The sequence below is a fragment of the Neolamprologus multifasciatus genome, chromosome 12 (genome assembly GCF_963576455.1).
Source record: "Neolamprologus multifasciatus chromosome 12, fNeoMul1.2, whole genome shotgun sequence".
Lineage (NCBI taxonomy): Eukaryota > Metazoa > Chordata > Actinopteri > Cichliformes > Cichlidae > Neolamprologus > Neolamprologus multifasciatus.
In genome coordinates, this window is record NC_140450.1 from 26,107,774 (window position 1) to 26,130,049 (window position 22,276).

A 22,276-nucleotide genomic window follows, 5' to 3' on the forward strand; every position below is an offset into this window, starting at 1 on the left:
AAAAATATCATCCTTTGTGCTGTTTGTCCTTTTCTTGACGTCTAATTTTGAGCTGGATTGGAGGGCGTGTGGCAAACCGGGAGGAAGAAAAGAGGGGAGATAACTGCAGTTCCATCCCCATACGAGTAAATTGGCTCTATATTAAATTTTGGCCTCATCTATCAAAACAAAGAACGGTATCGAAATTACTTTGTTGGCCACAAATCGTTGGCAGCAGATTGAGCCTCTCTTGAAACAAGGCCATCATTTATCTGGTTCACATTTCCTCTTAAGGTGAAAGGAACCGGGACACAATAAGACTTTTATTTGTTCCCCGAGTGATAGATGTGACCCCCCTTGAACCCGTGATTACGAGATTACCGAGAGTAGAATAAGAATCTATTAAACATTTAGACCTGTTGGTTCCCTTTAGGTACACTCTCTTTTCATCAAATAGTGCTGTCAGGGGAGCTGTAGGCAGGGGAGTCTCCCAACACGGAGGAGATTTACACAGGTACAGCATTCTGGGCTACGCCAAGCATTGTAATTTTTCCCCAGAGGGTGATACATAAAGGAAAAGTTAATTAGCATGGATGCAAAGTACTTTTAAGATGTAATAAAACCGAGCGCGCACAGAATTCCTCCAGAAAAAGTTGCATGCTCTGAGTTGAAAGGTGAGAGAATACCAGAGGTGAAGGTGACGATGAAGGCAGTGAAATGATAATAGAGTGGCAAAGCATTGTGGGTTTGGTTCCCTCAGTGCTACTGTGAGAGCTGGAATTATCAGACCAGCAAGTCTGGGCCTAATATCCTTCTGTGCTGGCAGCGTATTGCTGAGTGAAGATTGTGGGAGGAAATAATCAGCCCTTTTAAAGGTCAGAGGAAGTTAAGCGCACCCAAAGTAGACCATGACACATTCTGGCTGATAAGAAATGACTGTGTGTTAAGAAGAATGAGAAGAGTTCACCTTGTCTCATTTATGCTATCGTGATTGCTCAGCTGTCAGTCAAATATAATGGCACATTTGCAGCTAACCCAACAGCAACAATAGGAACTGCTTAGCTCGGGCCAATGTACTTTGAGGCAAACAGTGTAATTCACTGAGGTATTAACGGTGGTGGTCACTACAGTTCAAAATCACTGTAACTTTTGTCTTTTAGGTGTTACAGCATGACATTTAAAAACTTCAAAGGTGGTGGCGATAACGGCAACACTTCATTTAAAAGTACAGTGTGTAAAATATCACCACTAGATGTCACTAAATTGGAACTAGCAGTCAGATGAATTCTGTATTCTTACCCCAATTCAATTTAATTCAATTTAGTGTAATTTTTATAGCACCAAATCGCAACGGCAGCCTTTACTGTATAGTAAAGGCCTTGCAATAATACAGAGAAAACCCCAATAATCAAATGCCTCCCTATCGGCAAACACTTGGCTCTTGAAAAAGTCCTTTTAACAGGATGAAACCACCAGCAGAACCAGGCTCACTGAGGGGTTGGCCATCTGTTGTGACCTGTTGGGGGTGAGGGGAGGAAGACAGGACAAAAGATGCTGTGGAGCAGAGCCAGACATTAAAAATAAGAAAATATTAAATCCAGACTTGTATATAAATGCATAGTGAGTGACAAAAGTAAGTGAAGAAGAAACACTCAGTGCATCGTTGGAAGACCCCAGCAGCCTAGACCTGCAGCAGAAAAACTCAAGGGAGGATTCAAGGACACCTGATCCAGCCAGACTATAAGCTTTATCAAAAAGGAAAATTTCAAGCCTAATCTTAAAAGTAGAGAGGGTGTCTTCCTCCCAGATCCAAACAGGAAGCTGGTTCCACTGAGTATTTAGTTTTAAATACTCTACAAACCAAAAGTAAGCCAGCGGTCTGAGAGCGATGTGCTCAGTCTGGGTGACATGCTACTATGAGGTCTTTAAGATAAGACTGAGCATGGTTTCTCAAGACCTTATATCTGAGGAGAAAGATTTTAAATTTGATTCTGGGTTTAACAGTGAGACAGTGAAGAATGCCAAAATGGGGGAAATATGATCTCTCTTTCTAGTTCCTGTCAGTACTCTCACTTCAGCATTTTGGATTGAATGAAGGTTTTTCGGGGAGCTTTTAGGACAACCTGATAATAATGAATTACAAAATTCAAGTGTGTAATCCTTCCTACGGTGGCTGCTGTAGGACAAACAACTCATGCATCTGTAGTGAGTGTATGCTCTCAGAATGTAATCAAACTGTTTATCGGAGGGAAAGTGTGATTTTTAGGACACTTGAGGCTAATATTAGCTGGCACAGTGTTAGCTTATAACCAGCTGTTGTCGTTGTTTAGCTGGCTCATTGTCAGCTGCAGAGACGGGAGGGTTGGATGTCTAATTTTCTGACAGTTGCAACAGTATCAGATATAAATACACATGTTTATGCAAGTTTTCATGTGTTAAGGCCTTGACTTCAGTTCAGGAGGAAGAGGATAAGGTGGAAATGAGGAAGCAGTCATGGAGAAGGAGAATGACAATAAGAAAGAAATGATGAAAAACACAGAAATGTCAGATTTTCACATATTGTTTGAAAGAGCTATTTGTGATTATTAAATTAAAAGTTTCTTATAAAGCATAGTACATATGCTGCTGGTTTCTCGGCATAAAACGCAATTGGGTGGAATGACGATGCTCATTTTGGCTGCTGTATTCAAAATAACGGGAAACTTGGCAGCTTGCACAAACCGGCACCTGCTCCTATTTATTTGTAAAGGATAAACCCAGCACACTGAACTCCTATATGATGACTTGGTAGGACAGAGCATAGCCTGTTTTCTTGTTTTGTTGTGTTTTTTTAATACCAATTGGCCTTATAATTTACAAAAAGAATACTGCGTTATATTAAATAAAGCTTTAAACTAATGGTTGAGACAGTAAAGTGCTTGGATAACTATTTACTGAGGCTTTAAATGAAGTAAGAGGTCAGACAGACTTCTGTTCAGTCTCTGGAATATATATAGATTATTTTTCTGTGAATTCAAGGTTTTCAATGGAAAAAACAAAACAAAATGAGATGCACTGAGCCAAAACAGTAAAGTTCTGGCCCCCAAAATCAAATCATGCATTCATAGAAATAATTAAAATAAACGCTGTGACATTTTTGACAGCCAGTCACCCAGACTTAAATTACTTTCCAGGAACCAGTGTGGCACATAACCCCTGTAGTTTTTTAGTTTTTACACGTTCAACATTAAACATTAGTCAGCAAGCTTTAAAGCTAATTGCAGGTAGATTTCTGAAGACACAACCATGCTTGCTGTATATCGATTTTTTCCCATTCTTTGCAATCAGCAAGCCAGCAGAGCATACACATATGAGAGTGGGATCAATAACGCTTCAGCAAATATGTCTATTACCTAAGAGTACAAGTGTAAAACTACTATTAAAAAAAAAGAATATAGGAAGCATAAGGTTTTGTCTTCTTTGTTCTATTTCCAGTTACTGAATTCTTGAATTTGTGTTATTGTGAAGCACAAACATTGCCTTCAGGAGAGTTTAGGCAGCAAATAAAGGACAAATGAGGCTAGTGACCTGTTCAGGACTGAAGGTCACTCTTTGGGCATCAGTCTTGAAAACAGAGTGACAGCCCCAGAGAGGCTGATAAGTAAATACAGTTTTAATGGTCTGTGAATGGCTGGTGGTAATCTGTGCAGGCCACGAGTGGGCAAGGCACAGAGGGCGATGGGGCATTCTGCAGCGGTTATTATAAATGCTATCATAGATCAGATAGGCCAGAGAATGAGAATGAAAGGTGGTGATGAATTTGGGCCTTCTGTTGACCAAATGACTAGAGGACAAGCTGCTGAGGCAGGTTAAGGTCATGAATGAAGGATGCCACCCAAAAAGAAGACACAACGGACAATTCATTATGTATAATGCAGAGGAGAGAATAGTACATATCTCAGGGGACCGGCTGCAGGTAGCAGGGTGACAATGTCAAAAAAAGAAAAGAAGAAAAGGACACAGTCTGCTTCAACTTCTCTGTTTGATACAGTCTGCAAAAGTTTTAAGCACCGAAAGCAAAATGAGTCTACTATAATTAGTTTTATGTGTCAATTAAGTTAAAAGGAAGTGCTGCAGATAGAAAAAAACTGAAAGCAACCATTTGCCTTTAAAGCAGTTATAGGTAAAGGTTTATGGTACTTGGCAGGAAGGTTTTCCTGCAGTTCTTCTTTGGATTTTGAGCTGTTTAATTTGCTTCTTTTTTTGGGTGATTCCAGACTGACTTCATGACGTTATGGAGGTCATGCAATCTGTAATAGGCTTTTCCTTCTGCTTCTTGCCTCACAACGATGATTGTTTATGAATCTGGTGGTATTTTTGGGCCGTCATGCTGCAGAATGAATCTTATAGTGAGACTTGAATTGTATTGCGTGATGGATTAGAATATAAAATGTTTGCACAGTGCTGTATATTATATAGCCGCAAGTATTTTTTCCCCTTCTTCTTGGCAGAAAAGCCGTGCCATTACAGGAAACAAAACTGCTTAACATTCCAAAGTCAAATGCGTTGATAGGTAACTGAAAGTGGAAATATAGTTTGTTGTATCTAAACGTGTCTGGCATTTCAGTCTTGGGTCTATTTCCAAGGCATGAAAGCTTACAGATCTTTTTCAAGACATCAAAGGGTTGAGACCTTTTTGCAGACATCAAAGTCTTAAGACCTGTCCTCAGAGAGGTCTAAACGGCACATCTGTCAAGACAAAATCGCTCGTATTTTTCCCTCTTAGACATCTCTTTAAACAATGCCTGCAATAGCGCTGCTTCTTTTGAAAACTCCAGTTTTCCAAATCAAATGTGCCTTATCGACTTTTGGAAAGAGATGGATAGTACGTGAGCTTTCACAGCAGTCAATGTTTTGGTCATTTTAGCTCAGGAAATGGACTTACCATGTGCAGAACCGAGAGGGGCTCTGCTTATTTAATGACTTGCACAGCTATATACGATGTAACCGAAGCCACTCGGGGTCTGTCTGGTGCACCCTGTGATTTCCAGCCATCGAACAGACCTCAGTATATCGTGGTCTTCAAGGGATTTAAGTGAGTGTCAGGTCCTAGAAGGGGGTTACTTTTGGACAGCTACCAGCATTTGTGTGAGTGCTTTTCCAGCCCACCATTACAGCTACAGCTAGGGAAGTGACTGTTCTACATCAACACTTTTGTTCCCTGTACCTCTAATGGTTTTTGCAGCTGTACCAGAGTGAATTTTTTTCCAGCATCAAATTGCACACATTAAGAAGGAAGTAAAGTATCAGTTCCTTAAGCAAAAATGGAATTTGAAGTGAACCAGAACGGGCGACTTAACACAAAAGCTTTAACAATGATTTAGTGCTAGTGCTATGTTTCAAACTCTCTGGTACCTGCACAGAATGCTCACAGCACCAAACCAGAATAACCAGGACTACAATAGCTATATGCTGTGTGTGAATGAAAGTATTGTAGTTTTCTTTGAGAATGATTTCTTGTGCATTTAGACCTTGCATTGTAGACCTCAACTTAGTAGTTAACCTGAAATAAGAGGAGCTGAGATACAATGTCATAAACTTTAAAATAAACTGCACCCGAGCAATGTTAGAGTTGACTGAATAATAAGTGTTGCTTCTCTTTGTTTCTTAAAAAAATGCCACAACTACGCTTTTCCCACAGTTAAAATGAAAACCAGAGATATAGGTATTACTTTACAGCGATCACAGCACTTACAGGCAGGGACAGTGATGAAACGCATCTTGTGGAAACGAATGACTGCACTGTTGGTGAGTCATCTCATACATCTCTATTTAGTCTTCATGGATTTTTCTTTATCTTTCCTTCACAACACCGTCTAATCTGCTTAGAGAGGGAGGGGAAAAACTGCTGTGGGGTTCATGGTTTAATCAATTACCAGATTACAGTAATAATCCATATTTTAGTTCATTTTCTGGGTTGCAATTATAATGAATTCACTGGCAGCTGCAATTATGTTCCCATCAATGGAAGTGGAACAAAAGCAATGTCAAATAACACCAGCACTGTATACTGCTAAGTCAAATTGCATTGGAACTGATATGTCAACGCATGCTTGTTTGCTGGACTGATATATATATATATATATATATATATATATATATATATATATATATATATATATATATATATATATATATAATCTTTATTATATTAGATGGCTTTGCAGAAAAGGGCCATTTGTGGTGGAGCGGAATATATGTTCCTCATGGCCCTGAATGGAAATAAGTATGGAAAATTGAATGAATAAATGAATGGAGATGGCTCAGTGGAAATTGTCTGAAAATGCAACAAAGGAGCGAGAAACTCGGTGAGCACTGCAGCCATATCTGAGCCTACTGCGGTGATTGAGTGCATCTCTCTCAGGATGCAGACACCATACCACGAATGATGTCATCAGACTGGTGCTTTTTACTTTTCTTTACCCATTGTCATTTCTTTTTTTCGTAATTGTATTTAAATAATTAGTAATTAGCGTTAAAGGTTTGCGTTACCAAACACGAGCGGCGCAAGTTTTTCAGTTCACTCGTCGTGCCGCACAGGGTCGCTGGTGCCTGACAAGTGGCGCAATCATGCAATCAATTCGAAATGTCCGATGACAACTTTTAAAATCATTGTTTTTGCACGCAAAGGGCAGCGACGTCACCAGAGGGAGACGTGTTAGTTATTTAACACACATGCAACTGTCTGATTTTGATTTAAAACGGACAGGGGGGACAGTTTAGTTTTTTTCGTTGTTGTTGTTGTTGTTTTAGGAAGGTGCTTTAATGCAAACTCAGCTGGTCAAAAGTGATGAATTAAAATATGTTTACTCCCGGCATCAATGGGATATGATGTTCCTGGAGCGCCAAACGCCCCCGCTCTGTGTCTGTTATGTCTTTCCTTCTGGTCCCCTCGACGCGCATTGGACGGGGTGACAGTGCGTAAGCTCCACAAACTGCAGTCTGTCTGCATAAACATAGAAGAACGATGACTTGAATCCGGACTTTCGCTGAATATATGAATCACCTGGTGCCAAAGTATCATTAGAAGTGGAAGCTGAACGCTGAATACGGACCTCTTGCTCGCTCTCCTCTGGCTCATGTTGCGTGCAGCTGGAGTTGCGCTCAGGACTTCACGAAAGGCTGTCTGGGTGTGGATGTACGCTGATCTATGCCGGGACTTGAACTTTTCTACTTTTAGATAATTCGCCATAACACGAGGATGGACGGAAAGTATCGGACTTCACGCACTACAGCCAGCTTCAGGAGCCCGGTGATGCAGAAAGAAGGGAGCTGGAAAAACTGACCGGCTGAGGACAGAGGATTTCTGCGCTTCTTGGGATAAAAAAAACCGCTATAAAACAAACACAAAATCGTTGTCAAAAATGTGTCATAACTGGTCTTTCGCCAGTAATCTAAGCGTTATCTCGTCTAAAAAGGAAAATGCTGGAGAGACCGAAGCAAAGCTGAAGTTCCTTCTCTTCAGTTCTTGAATTTTCCTGACAAAAACAAGTAGATCAGACTTTCAAAACTGCTCACTCGAACTATGATTGTTCAGCGTTTGGAAACTAACGATTGCAGCATGAAAAGACGTGTTTTCATTCTTCATTTTTAGAAACCACGCTGCACGTAGGATGCTCTTCTTTGAACTAACACGCATCGGCTTGCGCACTAATTTTTGGGGGAATTCGTGTTTTTTAACGGCTCAGAGAAACATGTTGCACATCCTTGCGCTTCAGTCGGTGGTGTTACTTTTGGGAGGTAAGCATTTTAAACCTTTTAGCCTATGTGTCTTTAAGCCCACTGTGCCGACCGAGAAGCCAGGCTTTTGTTAAACAAAGATTTCAAGTAAGTTTAATACGAACTGGAGCCACGTAGCGTGATTTTTGTCACACAGGGGACCGCGTGAGATGCAGGGTAGCGAACATCCTGCTTGTCTCATCTGCGTGTACGCTTACATTCCCCAACAAGAATTCAGTTCAGATGTGTTTAGTCATATATTATGGATTCCGAAGACCTCGCTGCAGTGGCTCTGCACCTGTACGATGAACCCAGAGCAGCTCTGGCTTTAAATAACACTTATCTCATCAATATTTCAACATGACAAGGATTATCTTGTGTAACAGAAGCACTGGGGTTGTATCGACTCTTGACTTAAGTTATTACATAAAATTCATCTCCAAGCCCATATTTATTTCATGGGAAAACTTAGGAGAGTTGCATTGATGAGAGCTCTTCATATAGCTTCAAAGCACAACATCAGTCCAAATCTCTTTGAGGTGTCACTTAATATGTTTTTAGTAGGAATTTCTGCGTTTTATATGGATTCTTGGTGGGGGGGAGAAAAAGATTATTTAAATGTCATTTTCCACATTGCATCAGTCAATTAGTGCCACTGGGAGGAGAACAGCAACATCCTTTTTGACTGCCTGGCGGCCAGGATATACAGATCTGAAGGCAGCTGGTGGTCTGGCTAATGAATCCCTTCTGTCTAGTGGGAAATGGGTTTAAACTAAAATGCAATCTGGAAATTTTAACCGGTCCTCCAATGGGACTTTTTCTCCAGATGATGCCTGGCTCTAGCAGCTTTCCAGCATACCCAAAAGAAGAGTTTTTCACGGCATGTCTTTAATTAAAAGCAAAACTTTTTTTTCCTCCCTTTTTTTTCTTGTGCAAATGAAAGAAACAACAACACATTTTTCAGTGAATGAATATGCAATCCTTGTTCACCGCAGTGAGACCTAGAATCACAATCTTATTGTAATTACATAGAATCTGCAGCCGGCAGTGTATCTGTTATGGTCTAAGAAACACTTGCGCTGGTTCCCTGCAGAATTAAAGGTCATAGTTTTCAGAAACAATCTTTCCAAAATTGCATCTTAGAGGTCCATTGTGCATGTGTGCCTCGGTGATACATCTTGGAGCTCATGAGGATTATTCTTATGTAACAGCACCTCTCTTTCCAGTGCTGGCTCACTGGCTTGAAGTATACTGTAATGATATTTGCCATGTGCTAAGGCCTTACACAGTGTGATCCTAATTGAGGATAGTGTGTCATAAACCTGCAGGACACAGCTTCTTACTGCGAATAGTGATGAAAATTGATAACACACTCCAGGAAATGAGAGGATCAGATCCGTGCTAGAAAAATGCCTGCGCAGCATAATAAGCCATGATTAGGGATGGAAACCCGGTGTTCTAGTGTGACTGTGATAAAAACCCTTTGTTTCAACAACTGCAAATGATATCCGGGTGTAGAGTTTCCTGGCCCTAGAATATTCAAAGCAAATCTGCAGAATAAAATGTTATTATGATAAAAGGATGGAGACTTAACATTTTTTGTATGTTTTGTTAATAAAAATCATACAAAACAAGTGTTCCGTCCTTTAATTGAAGCCAGCAGGTGCGTTCCAGTGGGACACCTCAGTGGGATTCCTGAGAAGAATTTTCAATCTTCCCTCCTTTAGTTTTATCCTTGAGCTTAACAAGATCCAAAGGAGATCAAGCAAGGATAGCCTTTGGTCTACATCTTTAAGCATTAAGCACACAGCCCATGCTGTCTCTTGTTGCTGCCATGTGTCTGTCCTCATGCCTCGGCATCTCCATCAAGATGATTGAAGTCGTCCTGTAGAAATTTTATTTCAGAACATTTACTTACCCAGCCGAGATTCTTAAACCCTCTCTCAGTGGAGAGGTTTTATCTGTGATTGTCTTCAGAAACATCCACTGCTGTGGTTCCTCGCCCCAGTGCTGTGGCACACATCCAGCTCTACTTCTTTTGCCCCTGGCAGTCCTGTAAACCCTGCAATTCATGTCCTCGATCAAGAAAAAAAAATGAGCCAGAGAGGTGAAATACAGTCTTTATGGAGAACAATGTTTAGCATTCGCGGCTTGATTGATGGACTGATTATGTTTGTCTTTAAGCTGTGCCGCTAAATTGTGAGTGGCATGTGTTTGTCTGGATCCTTTCATGTGTCTGTGTCTCATTTTGTTAGGCTCAACACTGTCTGATTGAAATTCAGCTGGAGTTTTGACGTGGAATTGAACACATTGTCCACTCAAGCAAAAGGATTGATTTCATCAACAGTCGGGTGGATATTTTCATGTCAGCTTCGATTCCACTGCACTAAAAAAATTTTAGTTTTAGATCTTTGACAGCTTTTTAATTATATTTGTAACCAAAGCATATTGAAGTAAATGAGTCTGTGTCTTAAGTGGCCATGCGCTGGATAAACCCCCTAATGTCATTTCTTTTTCTTTTTTTGTTGCCATTCATCAGTTGTGGTGTTGAATTAGAGATCAGAAAGAAATAAAAGGAACAATAGTGGCTTTTTTAATTTCTAATTTTTAGTATTTTTTTTTTTATCAAGGCTATCTGTGCATCGCTCTCGCTGTGGTGCACAAAGTCTGTTGAATTTTACAACAGAGGACACTGATAAAAAGAGCCGTCACCCCCCCCCCCCCCCCCCCCCCCTTCTCTCAAATCCAATTTGGCGTGGCTTGGGTGGTTTCCGTGGTTTCTCTTCATGGAAGGAGAAAGGAAAAGAAAATCACAGTAGTAGTTTGACGTGAGCTGTGTTTAAACTCCCCGTGGTTTTCAGTTCCAGCACTTGCAAGTGATTTATGCCATACGTTTGTGTGTCAAAATCTGCACCTTTGTTTGCTTAATGACCATTTTCTGAAGCACGCTGAGTAGGTGGACTGTCATCTAAATCCCTCGTACTGTTCTTTTACGCTCATTATACTTAAAGTGCGTGTGGGAGGCATGCAGCTTTCCAATCACTGAGTCGAAAGAGGGTTTTTGCCCCTGCAAGTTCAAAAACATCAGTCTAATGTCCTGTAATATTTCCACAAAGCACATCTGCCCTGCTTAATTGGCTCTTTGTAACTGCTGTGATCTCGCATTCAATCAATTTTCTTAATTTGGGGAGGCGAATGGTGGAAACCCGTGTAAAAGCTTTTAAAAAGAGGGGATGTGTATGTGCGATTGTTTTCTTTCATCGGTGAATAGTTGAATAGTGTCTCCGTTGGCTGAGGTCACGGTGAAACCGTGTGCTCGACACTAAGAGTGGTGAAAACGAGGGGAAACTACAAACCGTTCCACTTATTTTTATTGTCAATAAAAGAATTTGTCATTATTGACGGGCTAAAGCTGCATCGGTAACTAATTTAGGATTGAGCTCGTTGACATGCACATGACCTCGCTGACCCTTTGATAGTTCGCAGTGACAACAACAACATGTGTGAATTCCTGTTTGTCATTTTGCACCAGTATATCAATGTGGATGTTGAGATATTTGGCTGGAAAAGTATAAACTTTGTCCTCTTGCTAAAGGTGTTCTTGTATACTACTAAATCCAAAGGGTCATCAAATTCATCATGATTCCTCACTCGGATGTATTGTCATGCATTTGTTTACAGAATGCGGCTGTAATCCATCCTCTAGACATAACAATCAAAGGGATTACGACCAATTCATTAAGTACACCTATTCACCTTAATCGGCTAATCATATGAAAGCAACTCAGTGCGTTAAGGCATGTAGATATGCAAAAGAGGACCTGCTGAAGTTCAAACTGAGCATCGGAATCGGGGGAAAAAAGTAATTTAAGTGGTTAGTCTGAGTATTTCAGAAACTGCTGATCTACAGGGATTTTCCTACACAACTGTGTCTAGGGGTTTATAGAAAATGGTCTTGAAAAGAGAAAACGTCTAGCATTTCTCTGGGTGAAAATGCCTTCTTCATGCCTGAGGTCAGAGGGGAATAGCCAGACTGCTTCGAGCAGATAGTGAGGTACAGGAACTCAAACAGCCACTCATTAGAAGCAGGGCATACAGAAGAGCATCTCTGAACACAGATAGGCTATAGCAACAGAAGAATGCACCAGGTGTCGGTCATGACGGCTAAGAACAGAAAACTGAGGCTACAGTTCACACAAGATCACCGAAGTTGGACAGTAGAAGATTTGAAAACGTTATCTGGTCCGACAGGTCTCGATTTCTATTGCAACGTTTGGATGGTAGGGTCAGAATTTGGTGTAAATATCCCAAACGCCTGGATCTGTCTTGTTTTCTATCAGCAGTTCAAACTGCTGGTGGTGTAATGGTGTGGGGGATATTTTTGTTGCACACATCGAATCCCTCAGTACCAACTGATCATTGTTTAAATGCCACAGCCTTACCTGAGTATTGTTGTTGACCATTTATGACCACAGTGTACCTGTCTTCTGGTAATGGCAATGCGCAATATCGCAAAAATCAAACAATCTGAAATTGGCTTCTTGAACTTGACACTGAGTTTAAGAGCACTCAGACAGCCTCCACAGTCACCAGATCTCAATCCGATAGAGCACCTTTGGGATGTGGTGGAACAGGAGACTCTTACCATGGAATCTGCAGCAACTGTGTGATGCTTTCACCTCAATATGGACCAAAATCTCTGAGGAATGTTTCCAGCACCTCGTTGAATCTGTGTCGTTAAGAAATAAGGTAGCTCTGAAGGCAAAAGGGAGTCCAACCTGGCATTAGCAAGGTGTAACTAAGAGGCTGGTGAGTGTAGTCTCTAAGCTCCAAGAAGATACTTAACACATCCTCTAAAAATCTTCATTCATTCGCTTGGAAAAAGAAAAGTATTCAGTTCCTCTGTTCTCTAAAATGTTGTAAACAACAGCAAACATATGCCTCGATGTTGTAGGTTTACTCAGTGGGCTTTAATGCAAATGCAACAGGGTAATGTTACAAGACATTTTTAAACAATTTATAACTCTAAGGGTGCGAAGAAACTACCCCACAAGGTCTGCTCAAGCATCTGAATACTATCGTGATAGGACGTTTTAATCCTTGCAGATACCATCCCTTAGAATTCACAATGCATTTTCATTTTTCTACCGTAGCCCTTTCTCCTTACTGCAAATGTTGTTGCATCCTTTCATTGTAGGTGCATATTTTTGTTCTACATGAAAGGGAAGGGGGAGGAAAAAAAAACCCATTTTGCACTATGTACGGTTATGTGAAAGCTCCTGAATCATGAGATATTCCGACACACCAGACCAAGAAGCTGATTATGTTATTATATTCAATGCATTAATAAAATTCCATCAGCCCAGGAGCATTTGGGGGGAGACAGCATCACACAATATTAGATATCTGTGTAATATATCCTGCATTAAGGCTTACACAATATGGACGTGGTCGACAACTTCTGTGCAAGTGCAAATGTGAAATTGGGGAAAAAAGCAGAGATTTGTTCAGTCACAAACTCTCTCTCTCTCTCTCTCTCTCTCTCTCTCTCTCCCTCTATATATGTATATGTATATATATATTTCTATTATATTTCAATCCACCAGACATTTATTATATGTACTTTTTACTGTATCTTTTTTTCTTTGTTTGTATAAAAACACTTCTGTAACTCTGGTTGGTTATTCATATTTGATTTGAATGCTCTCGGGCAGGTGGCGGGACAAAAGCCTGTCACTATATCTGAGAGACTCTGGCTCTCGGTTGTACGCTGGGATATCGCCGCCTATCAGATGCACCAGACCTTAATGCATTAGAGGCAATGATCTGACAGGTACATATTGTCAAGGCCCATTGACTTCTTTGTGGCGTGGCTGATTGATTGCTGAGATTATGTTAAAATAGGAGCCTGTGCGACTCTTTGTGATTCAGAGCGGTGCGCTCATGCAGCAGAATGCCGAACGGCGCTTTCCAAACTACCACAGAATTTTAATTTTAAAACATATTAGTTTCGTCCCTTCTGTTCTGTTTTTTTATAATCACCGTAGTCTGTAGATGGAACAACACACGGCAGCGAGTTTGTTGTGCGCTCTCATCTGTGACACAAAACCAATATGAAGCTGCATGATGAATGAATTATGGTGGGTGACAGCACCTTTCGTAATTTCAAACAAAAAGCCTAATATGAGCCTTTATTTGGATAAATAAATAATAATAAAAAAATAAATCAGCATACTTATTATCTGTAAAGTTGTTCCTGTTCCTCCTTTTCTCTTTAGTGTGACATTAGACAGTGCAGCGCCCCGGTGACTAACTTTGACTAAAATTTGTTTCTGTTCAAAATAATGATACCGACAGCACGGCTGTGACTAAAAGTCGCACATATTTTCCTGTTTCTCGTTCTCATTACCGACAGCAGTGACTTATAGTTGCTAAATGGTTATTTATTGGCACAAAGGCGCTGTCGAGGGACTAAAAATGAGAAAATGCTGTTCAGAAATGTTAGATACAGTAGCTCAATTACAAAGTCACCCACTAGAGAAATATTACATAAACAGTGTTCACAGTGTGCATTCAAATTGGGGCAACTGGGGTGAAATAGAGTTTAAAGTCACTTTCAAAAGTGTGGTGCTCATTAAATAAGTTGATTTTTTTTTCTTTTTTTTTTTGCTGCTTTTGATTTTGAAGACAATGCTTCTACACACCAAAAAAAAGGAAAATTGCTCCACAGAATGATCATTTGTTCATGCACTGCAACTCAGTTAAATGCAAATGACCTGAAGTACACTTTGACCATTGTCTAGATGGCACTTGGTGTAATTGGAATGCCAACGTATGTGTGCGTCCCCAATCAGTCTTGACACAATCACTGCTTCCTAATCAGTGTGAAAGTAATGGCCACCTCGGAGTACAATCAGTGTACAAGTTAGTCTGGCAGGAGTGGCTGTAACTTAATGAAGCCCCTTGAGTGAACTGAGTCAGTGGAAGACAAGGAAAAGAAAAATTCCTTGACTTTATGGCTCTGGCAAAGATATTGATGTTCGGTGGCAGATGCAGCAAAGATGTATTTTCACGTGACGGTTTTCTCTTGCTGTCCAGAAGCCTGAGGTCTTTGTTTTTTTTGACAGCCTAGGGCGTTCATGAGAGTGGATGACGGGTGAGGGTTAGAGATGTCCAGTCACGGCGTAGAATTTGTGGCAATAGTGAGTCATTGTTCCTCGTGGCACTCTGTGATGTCACCACGGCCAACAGGGGCAAGGCTGGCTGTTGGCACATCCTGCAACGTGCTATCTGTGCCTGCAGATTCTCCTCTTAACCCCAAAGCCCTCAATTTCACACAAATTGGAAAGAGCCACACCAAGTGGAGACAGAATGACCCCAATGATAACGAAGGATTAGCCTATTTTTTTTTTTCAGTTTAATTCAAATTGGGAATAAAACTGTATAGATTTATTAACGGACGACTGAATGCTGACTTTTCCAGCCGCTCGGAATTTTGATTAGTTGCCATATCTTTTTATTAACCCTGCATTGCTTTATGGATGGCAGTGTTGGTTGAATTGAAATATCTCACCGCATTGTTGAACAAACATTTATGTCGTGCTCATTAGTGATGGGATTTCCGGCTCTTTTTAGAGATCCGGCTCTTTCGGCTCGGCTCACTAAAAAGAGCCGGCTCTTTCGGATCCGAACCGGATCTTCAGGTTGTTTTGTTGCTTTAATTATTTAATCATTAACAATAATATAAAATTATGCAGAAAAGGAATTACTAATGTAAAAAAAAGTGGCTTTATTTATATATGTTTATATATGGCCCCTAGAGACAAAGCACGTACAAACTCTAAAGCATATACAAACTCCAAAAAGCACGTACAAACTCCAAAACACATTTCTAGCGTTAACTGAACTTCCAAAACAGAGCTACCCAGATCACTTAAATTACACAATTGAAAGCATGTGCGTATTGTTTGTGTATTTATAGACAAGCACTCATATTTATTCAAATAATTAAAAAAAATAAAAAATTCATTTACCTGTTACTACCACACACCAAATCCGGTTGTTGATACTTGCTGGCTTGTGTAGCCACTAGGTAACAAAAGCTCAACACTGCACCCTAGCATCCTGGAGTACTTCTGTTGTCTTTTTTGTACGTGATTCTGAGTTTTTACGTGTTTTGGAGTTTGTACGTGCTTCTTAGTTTTTACGTGTTTTGGAGTTTGTACGTGCTTCTGAGTTTTTACGTGTTTTGGAGTTTGTACGTGCTTCTTAGTTTTTACGTGTTTTGGAGTTTGTACGTGCTTCTGAGTTTTTACGTGTTTTGGAGTTTGTACGTGCTTCTGAGTTTTTACGTGTTTTGGAGTTTGTACATGCTTCGGGGTTTGTAAGTGCGTCTGAGTTTTTACGCGTTTTGGAGTTTTTACGTGTTTTGGAGTTTGTACGTGCTTTGTCTCTAAGGGCCACCATAAATATACTTTATTTATTCACTCCACATAAAATGTAATAAATAAATCATATAATACAAAGAACAACTATTTACATTTTAAACTTTTAACTATTTAAATTTTCAGCTTTTACCTTTTAACCAAATTTAACGTGAAACAACACAAAACACTGCAAACCACAACACAATTAAATATAAATTAAAATATTAAAACAAAAAGAAGATGCACATTCTCTGTCATATGGGCCTGCATGATTTCTGAATCCTTTATCATCTGCAACTGAAAATAGAGGATGATTACTATCCCTTTCTAATGTGACTTTGTTGTCCCTCGCTCTCTTTCTCTCTGGCTCTGTTCCTGTGCAGTGTTGCCAACTCCTCAGTAAGGAAAATCGCTATTGGTTGTCCTAAAAGTCGCTAGAAGTCGCTAAATGACGTCATCGCCTAATTTGCATAATTGGTCATGCTAATGTAATTGTAACCTACGCTGCTGGAGAGAGAAATAACATCGTGGACGAGACATAAAGTGAGCAAAAAACGTCCTAAATGCATTTAGAATTTATTTAGAACTACAAATTAAATTTCTTTTAGCAATTATTGTTTTTTGTAATGTCACAATTCCAACCCTGCTCCTTTACCCGGGCTTGGACCGGCAAAAGTGACCCGAAATAGGTACTCTGGTGGAGTTACTTTGTGTGTGTGTGTTTATAAGTAGTTTTAAACCTGATCCACAAAACAGCATAAGAGTAAAAGAAGAACTGACTGCGTTACAGCACCCGCTGCTTGTTGAGAGTAAAAGCGATATGTGCTTTCACGTCTTTTTTTAGCGACTTTGTTTAGAAAAAAAGTCGCTAGGGGGTCTGAAAACTCGCTAAATATAGCGACAAAGTCGCTAAGTTGGCAACACTGTTCCTGTGCTGCTGCGAGTGTAACTAACGCCCCTCCCCCCTCTGCCCAGCGCAAAGTACAGGCCGCGCATGCGGAGTTTAGCGGAAAAAAGGGCGAGAGAGAGGGTGAGAGAAAGAAAAAAAAAAAACCTCACGGCTCCCAATAAGGACCCATCACTAGTGCTCATGACTGGACTTTCCACCCACAGCAGGTCACACTCTTTTTCTTGTTTGGTGAAACACGATGTGATTGAGGTGCAGAGGGGTTAAACAAAACTGTTTAGGAATTACAGACATTTTTCTCTATAATATAGATTTTTTTAGAGACGCAAAACTAATTGGACGATTGCATGGTGTTGCAGTTTCATGCCCATCCATGTGAGGCTTGTTCCCTTCAGTGACAAATTAAGGTGTTGTTTCGATTTGCAGATGTTTACTGGAATTTTATAAGCTGCAACCACATTGGGAGCGATTTGCTTGCAAGCTAACAGCTATAGGTAACCCTTACGACCAGGTCGTATGCCAAGCACTGGTATTTTTCTAAAAGTTACACAATGCCATTAAGTGAGTGAAGCAAGAATAACTTAAAGTTTCCTCCCTAAGAGACTTAGAGGTGAATTATGGTATGTGTAATGGGTTAGAAGTTTAAAAATGTAAGCTGGAGGCGCATTATTGACTGTGCTGAAGGTGAATAAAACTGTAGAATTGACCCTAAACTTTATTGGCAGGCCATGTAGAGAGGCTAATATTAGCTGTCTTTACCTCCTTTAAAAGCCCAGCAGCACTTTCTTTCTTTTTCTTTTTTTACAGCAGTATAAGGATAAGTGTAACATGGATTTTAATTTATAACACCATCATCCCACCACAAATCTCCCCACTGTTATGTGTGATCATTTTACAATGATCTTTTCAGTTCCTTGTGTTACAACAGTAGCAAGCAGCTGCCTTCTCACTTCAACCTCCTCCACTTCCTGGCTCTGATCCACTGACAATGATGCAGGCCTTGATATGATTCGTTCTGAGGACATGCTCGCTATTGCTTTGTATAAGCCAGAGATAAGTGCGAACAAGCACTTTGCAAGTGTTTTTTTTCCCTCTGCTGGGCTGCATTTGATTACTATTGCCGCCTTGTTTCATGCTGTTTTTGTGCATTCTCGCTGAACCTTGAAGATTGTAGTGTGAAGGCCCTGTAATTAGATGTTCTGGGAGCATGGCAACTGCTAAAATTCAGAGTGATGTAATCTGCACTCGATACTTAATTGCTCATGCCATGTGTAGGATGGTTTGTTTAACCTGCAATAGTAAAGGAACCGCATGTTTTCTTTGCTAACGGATGCTTTCCAGAATAAGTCTAAATATGTAATTTCACTGTCTGGTTGTATTTCTTACAGAATGTCTGTACCTAACACTTATATTGCTGTTACAGAATAAGTCTATTTTATCCTACAAACTGTGTTAGCCTGCATACTGGAAGCAACATTGCCTCTTCAATTATATGCATGCCAAAAAAATGATTGTAGATGATGTGGGCCCCCTTTAATTAAGAGGTGGGAGTCTCTCATTGTGCTTTAACATGTGCACCATCAACTTATAGCAGAGAAAACTTATATTACAAGTACCCTTTGTTTAAAATAGCAAAGGGGTCTTGTTGACAAGTTGCGGGACAGTGGATCAGGAGATTTACAGACAGATTGGTGCTGGTCTGTTGTGTTGAAGAGAGAGCTGAGTGTAAAGGTAAGCTTCAGATTTACTTCTGGATTTATTTTCCTATCTTCACCTATGTGCAACAGCTGTGGGTAGTGACCGAAAGAAGAAGATTGGGAATTAGAGTAGCAGAAATGAGCTTTTTTTCAAAGGGTATGTCGGGTCAGTCATAGAGATAGGGTGAGGAGTCCGACCTTTCGGGATCGGCTTGGAGTAGAGTCGCTGCTCCTCAGCATCAAAAGGTGATGTGGCTCGGGAATCTGTCTACAAAGCCTCTTGGATACATCCAAAACACCTAGTAGCTGAGGTCCATTTACTACTGGGAGAGACCATACCTCTGGGCTACCTTGTGAATACCTTCGTATTCTCCTCTGATCTCTGGTATCAACAAGGCCTTCCGCTTACTCGATATTTTGTCTTTTTGGACCATCCTCTGTAAACCGTAGAGATGGTTTTGTGGGAAGATCCCACCAGATCGATAGTTTCTGAAATACTTAGACCAGCCTGGCCTCTTGCAAAACCACTTAAATCACTTTTCTGTCAGCTTCTCATGCTTGAGTTGATCTTCAGCAGGTAGTCTTGGCCATGTCTATTTGCCTGATGCATTGAGCTGTTGCCATATGATTGGTTGATTATTTCATTACACCAATGGGGGAGTTGAAAAGGTGTACCTAATGAAGGTACATCTGGGTGTATGTGCCATGATGGTTCGCCATCTTGACGGCAACCAGGTAGTTTTGAAACAAAAGTAAAAAGTAGCTGGAAAAGTACAACATAAGTAGAACGCACAAAACAACTGCACACGGCAAGTCTTGTACTATCTAGCTTTTTTTTTTTTTCATAGCTGGAAACCAATGTCAAAAGAAATTTTCAGGATATGGCCTGCAGCTCGACAAAGGCAAGTCGAGTGAGAAATATGTCAGAAAGTATATGGTGAGCTGACCAGCAGATAGGTGGGCTGATCTCTGAGACATAAGCCTCTTGTGAATAAAAACAGATGAGAACTGAAGAATCATTTGGTCTTGCTGCAATATATATCACAGTAAACTAAGCCCTAAGACAAACACTAAGAAAGTGAAAAGTCGAGCTCCTTTCTCACTCAAAAGCATACACAGGACATAAAACCTGAAAGCATAAGGAGAATTCCATCAATTATTTGATAAGGGATCTAGAGTCGCAGACAATTTCACAGAAGAAACTGGGAAGTGAACTTGTGATTTATTTTTGCTATACCGCTTCATGTTCTGAGAAATAGAGCCATGCTCTAACGACTGTGCGGCGGCAATACATAAAGCTCCAGGAACCCTGTGCAGAAGCTGAGTTTAATCATATTAATGGCATTGGTATGACCGAATCAAGTGTGCACGTTTACACGCACCCTGGTTAGGGATTCTCCTACATGTCTGCTTTTAACTGCTGATAGCACTCTTTCCTGAATCCACAAATAAAAGCAGCGACATCCCAGCCTGCTCTGAGGCTGCCGTCTATTTAATTAGGTAATAATCATTTTGTTTGAACGAGACCCAGCGTAAACAATTACAACTACAGGTAGAATCAAGTCTTGATTCATTATTCGGCAAACTGAGTCATGATGTACAGTATGAATAACTAAATGAAAAACAACACAAAACCTCAAAAAAAAGGCCACGGCACGCCGGCACAACACCATTGTTCCAAAAGCAATATTTGCTTGTGGTGTTTTGAATGCCCAGATTGTTTTACTCCTATAGTGATCTGGCAACTGCGAAAGCCAGAAAATAACCCAGTCAGTTTATTAGCCAGGGGACTGTTGCTTATGTTCCATTCGGGGCTTTGTTTTGCTTTGTTTTCTTTCCTTTGCGTTCGCTCTCTGCTTGTTGCTCAAGAAAGGTTTGTGGTTAGGGGTAAAATATACCCCTTCACAGCCTTAAACCTGCAAATTAAAAAAAATTACACTCACCTAGGGGATTTAAATTCAATGCCAAGGGACTCTTTGCTTCCTGATAAAACCTGTGCACAGCAGCACTGCTAAATAGCATGTTTTTTTGTTGTTTTTTTAAGTGAACCACTTAATTCATGAAGGGGAAACAGGTGTGTCAAAAAGGATGCAGTTAGACAGCCTGTTTTAGCCCTGCAAGTGCTCTAACCTCAACTGTCTTATAGATGAGCGACTCAGGAGAAGTAACCCAGAAAGTTGATAAGGAATAGGTGATAACATGCTCCTCTACTTCCAAAGAGGATGCAGCTTGTGAAATGCTGTTTATGCATTTTCTATGTCACAATGAATCACAGGTATGATATTTCTGTTTATATATATACAAATGCGTCCTGGTTAATTCTGAGCTTAATGAGTCAGCCAGCTGTCCAGAGCCAAAGGACAAAACGTTCAGAGCACATGTTGGCTTAATGACAAATCTAAATGGCACAGAAAGGTCTCTTTAGAGAATATGGTCACATTGTAAATGACTGCCATTCTCATGCATGATTCATCACCCCAAAAGAATAGCTTGGATGAACTAGATAAGTAAAGTATGTGTAATAATTTTGAGGATTAATTGAATATGCCGAGGGCCACCTTTTGCTTTACGTTCCTTTTTTCAGTAACAGTGTTTCATAATGCTGGCTGCCTAACAATGAAAAAAACCCATAAAATAAAATAAATAACAACAACAAAAAGCGGCACTTTTGCTCAGACCATTGAGGATTAATTCAAAGCGACTTTTAGTTTTGCCTCTAGAGCAACTCTGCATCCAAGAAATGTTTGTAGAATTAAAATTATAATTAGTTTCTATTTCTCCAACACATTAGAAAGTCCACTTTTTTTTGTAGCTGGCTTAAGAGGAATCGTCTAGCCTTCCTGGATTCCTGCACACTAGCCGGGAGTGCAGACTGGGTTGATGTCAATCACTGAAATAAAGTTTAGCTTGGCAGCTCTACGGGGAGGCTTTGAAAACAAAATGTACCCCGTGTTGCTGATTTCGAAATATTTCTTTAAAACAAACAGATTTTTTTTTCCAGTGGTGTGAAAACCCTCTGCTTTTCCCTCTGATCTTGTCTGAAATAGAAACATTCCTCTCTTCCCCCCAGTCACTTTAATGGCTTTCTTTCCCTGGTCCCAAATAGAGCAATTTGTTCATGGAGTTAGTTCCTGATTTGACAGGTTTTAGGTTAAACTGCAGATTTAAAGCCAGTCCATCTGACGCTGCAATAAAAGCGCTTTTGAAAAGGGAATGAGGTAGTTTGGGGTGAATGGACACTTCTTATAAAGAAAAAAAGAGAACATGGATTAACAGTTTCAGAGTTAATGCAATATAACACACTCTAGCACTGACCTTGCTGTATGTATAGTACAGCAATTTGCATACTTCACTGCATAGGAAAAAAAGTGATATTTAGAGAAATATAACAGAGGTGTAAATAAAGGAAGTGTACTTACTGCCATAATTCAATGTTATTTAGGTGGCTTTGTCTATGACCCTCCGTATGGCTTAACATAGCTTGTGCAGCACTGAGATAGACAGAAACG

At 40.2% G+C, this 22,276-nt stretch overlaps 1 protein-coding gene across 1 annotated transcript in view; it reads left to right on the forward strand.

Annotated features, from left to right (window-relative positions):
• Positions 1-6,253: 6,253 nt before the first annotated feature.
• LOC146507134 (transmembrane protein 132C) overlaps positions 6,254-22,276 on the forward strand; it is a 156,611-nt gene continuing 140,588 nt past the window's right edge. The window contains exon 1 of the mRNA XM_085179528.1: positions 6,254-7,758. Coding sequence (XP_085035654.1) covers positions 7,632-7,758 — 127 coding nt within the window. The 5' untranslated portion in view covers positions 6,254-7,631. The remainder of the gene's footprint in view (positions 7,759-22,276) is intronic.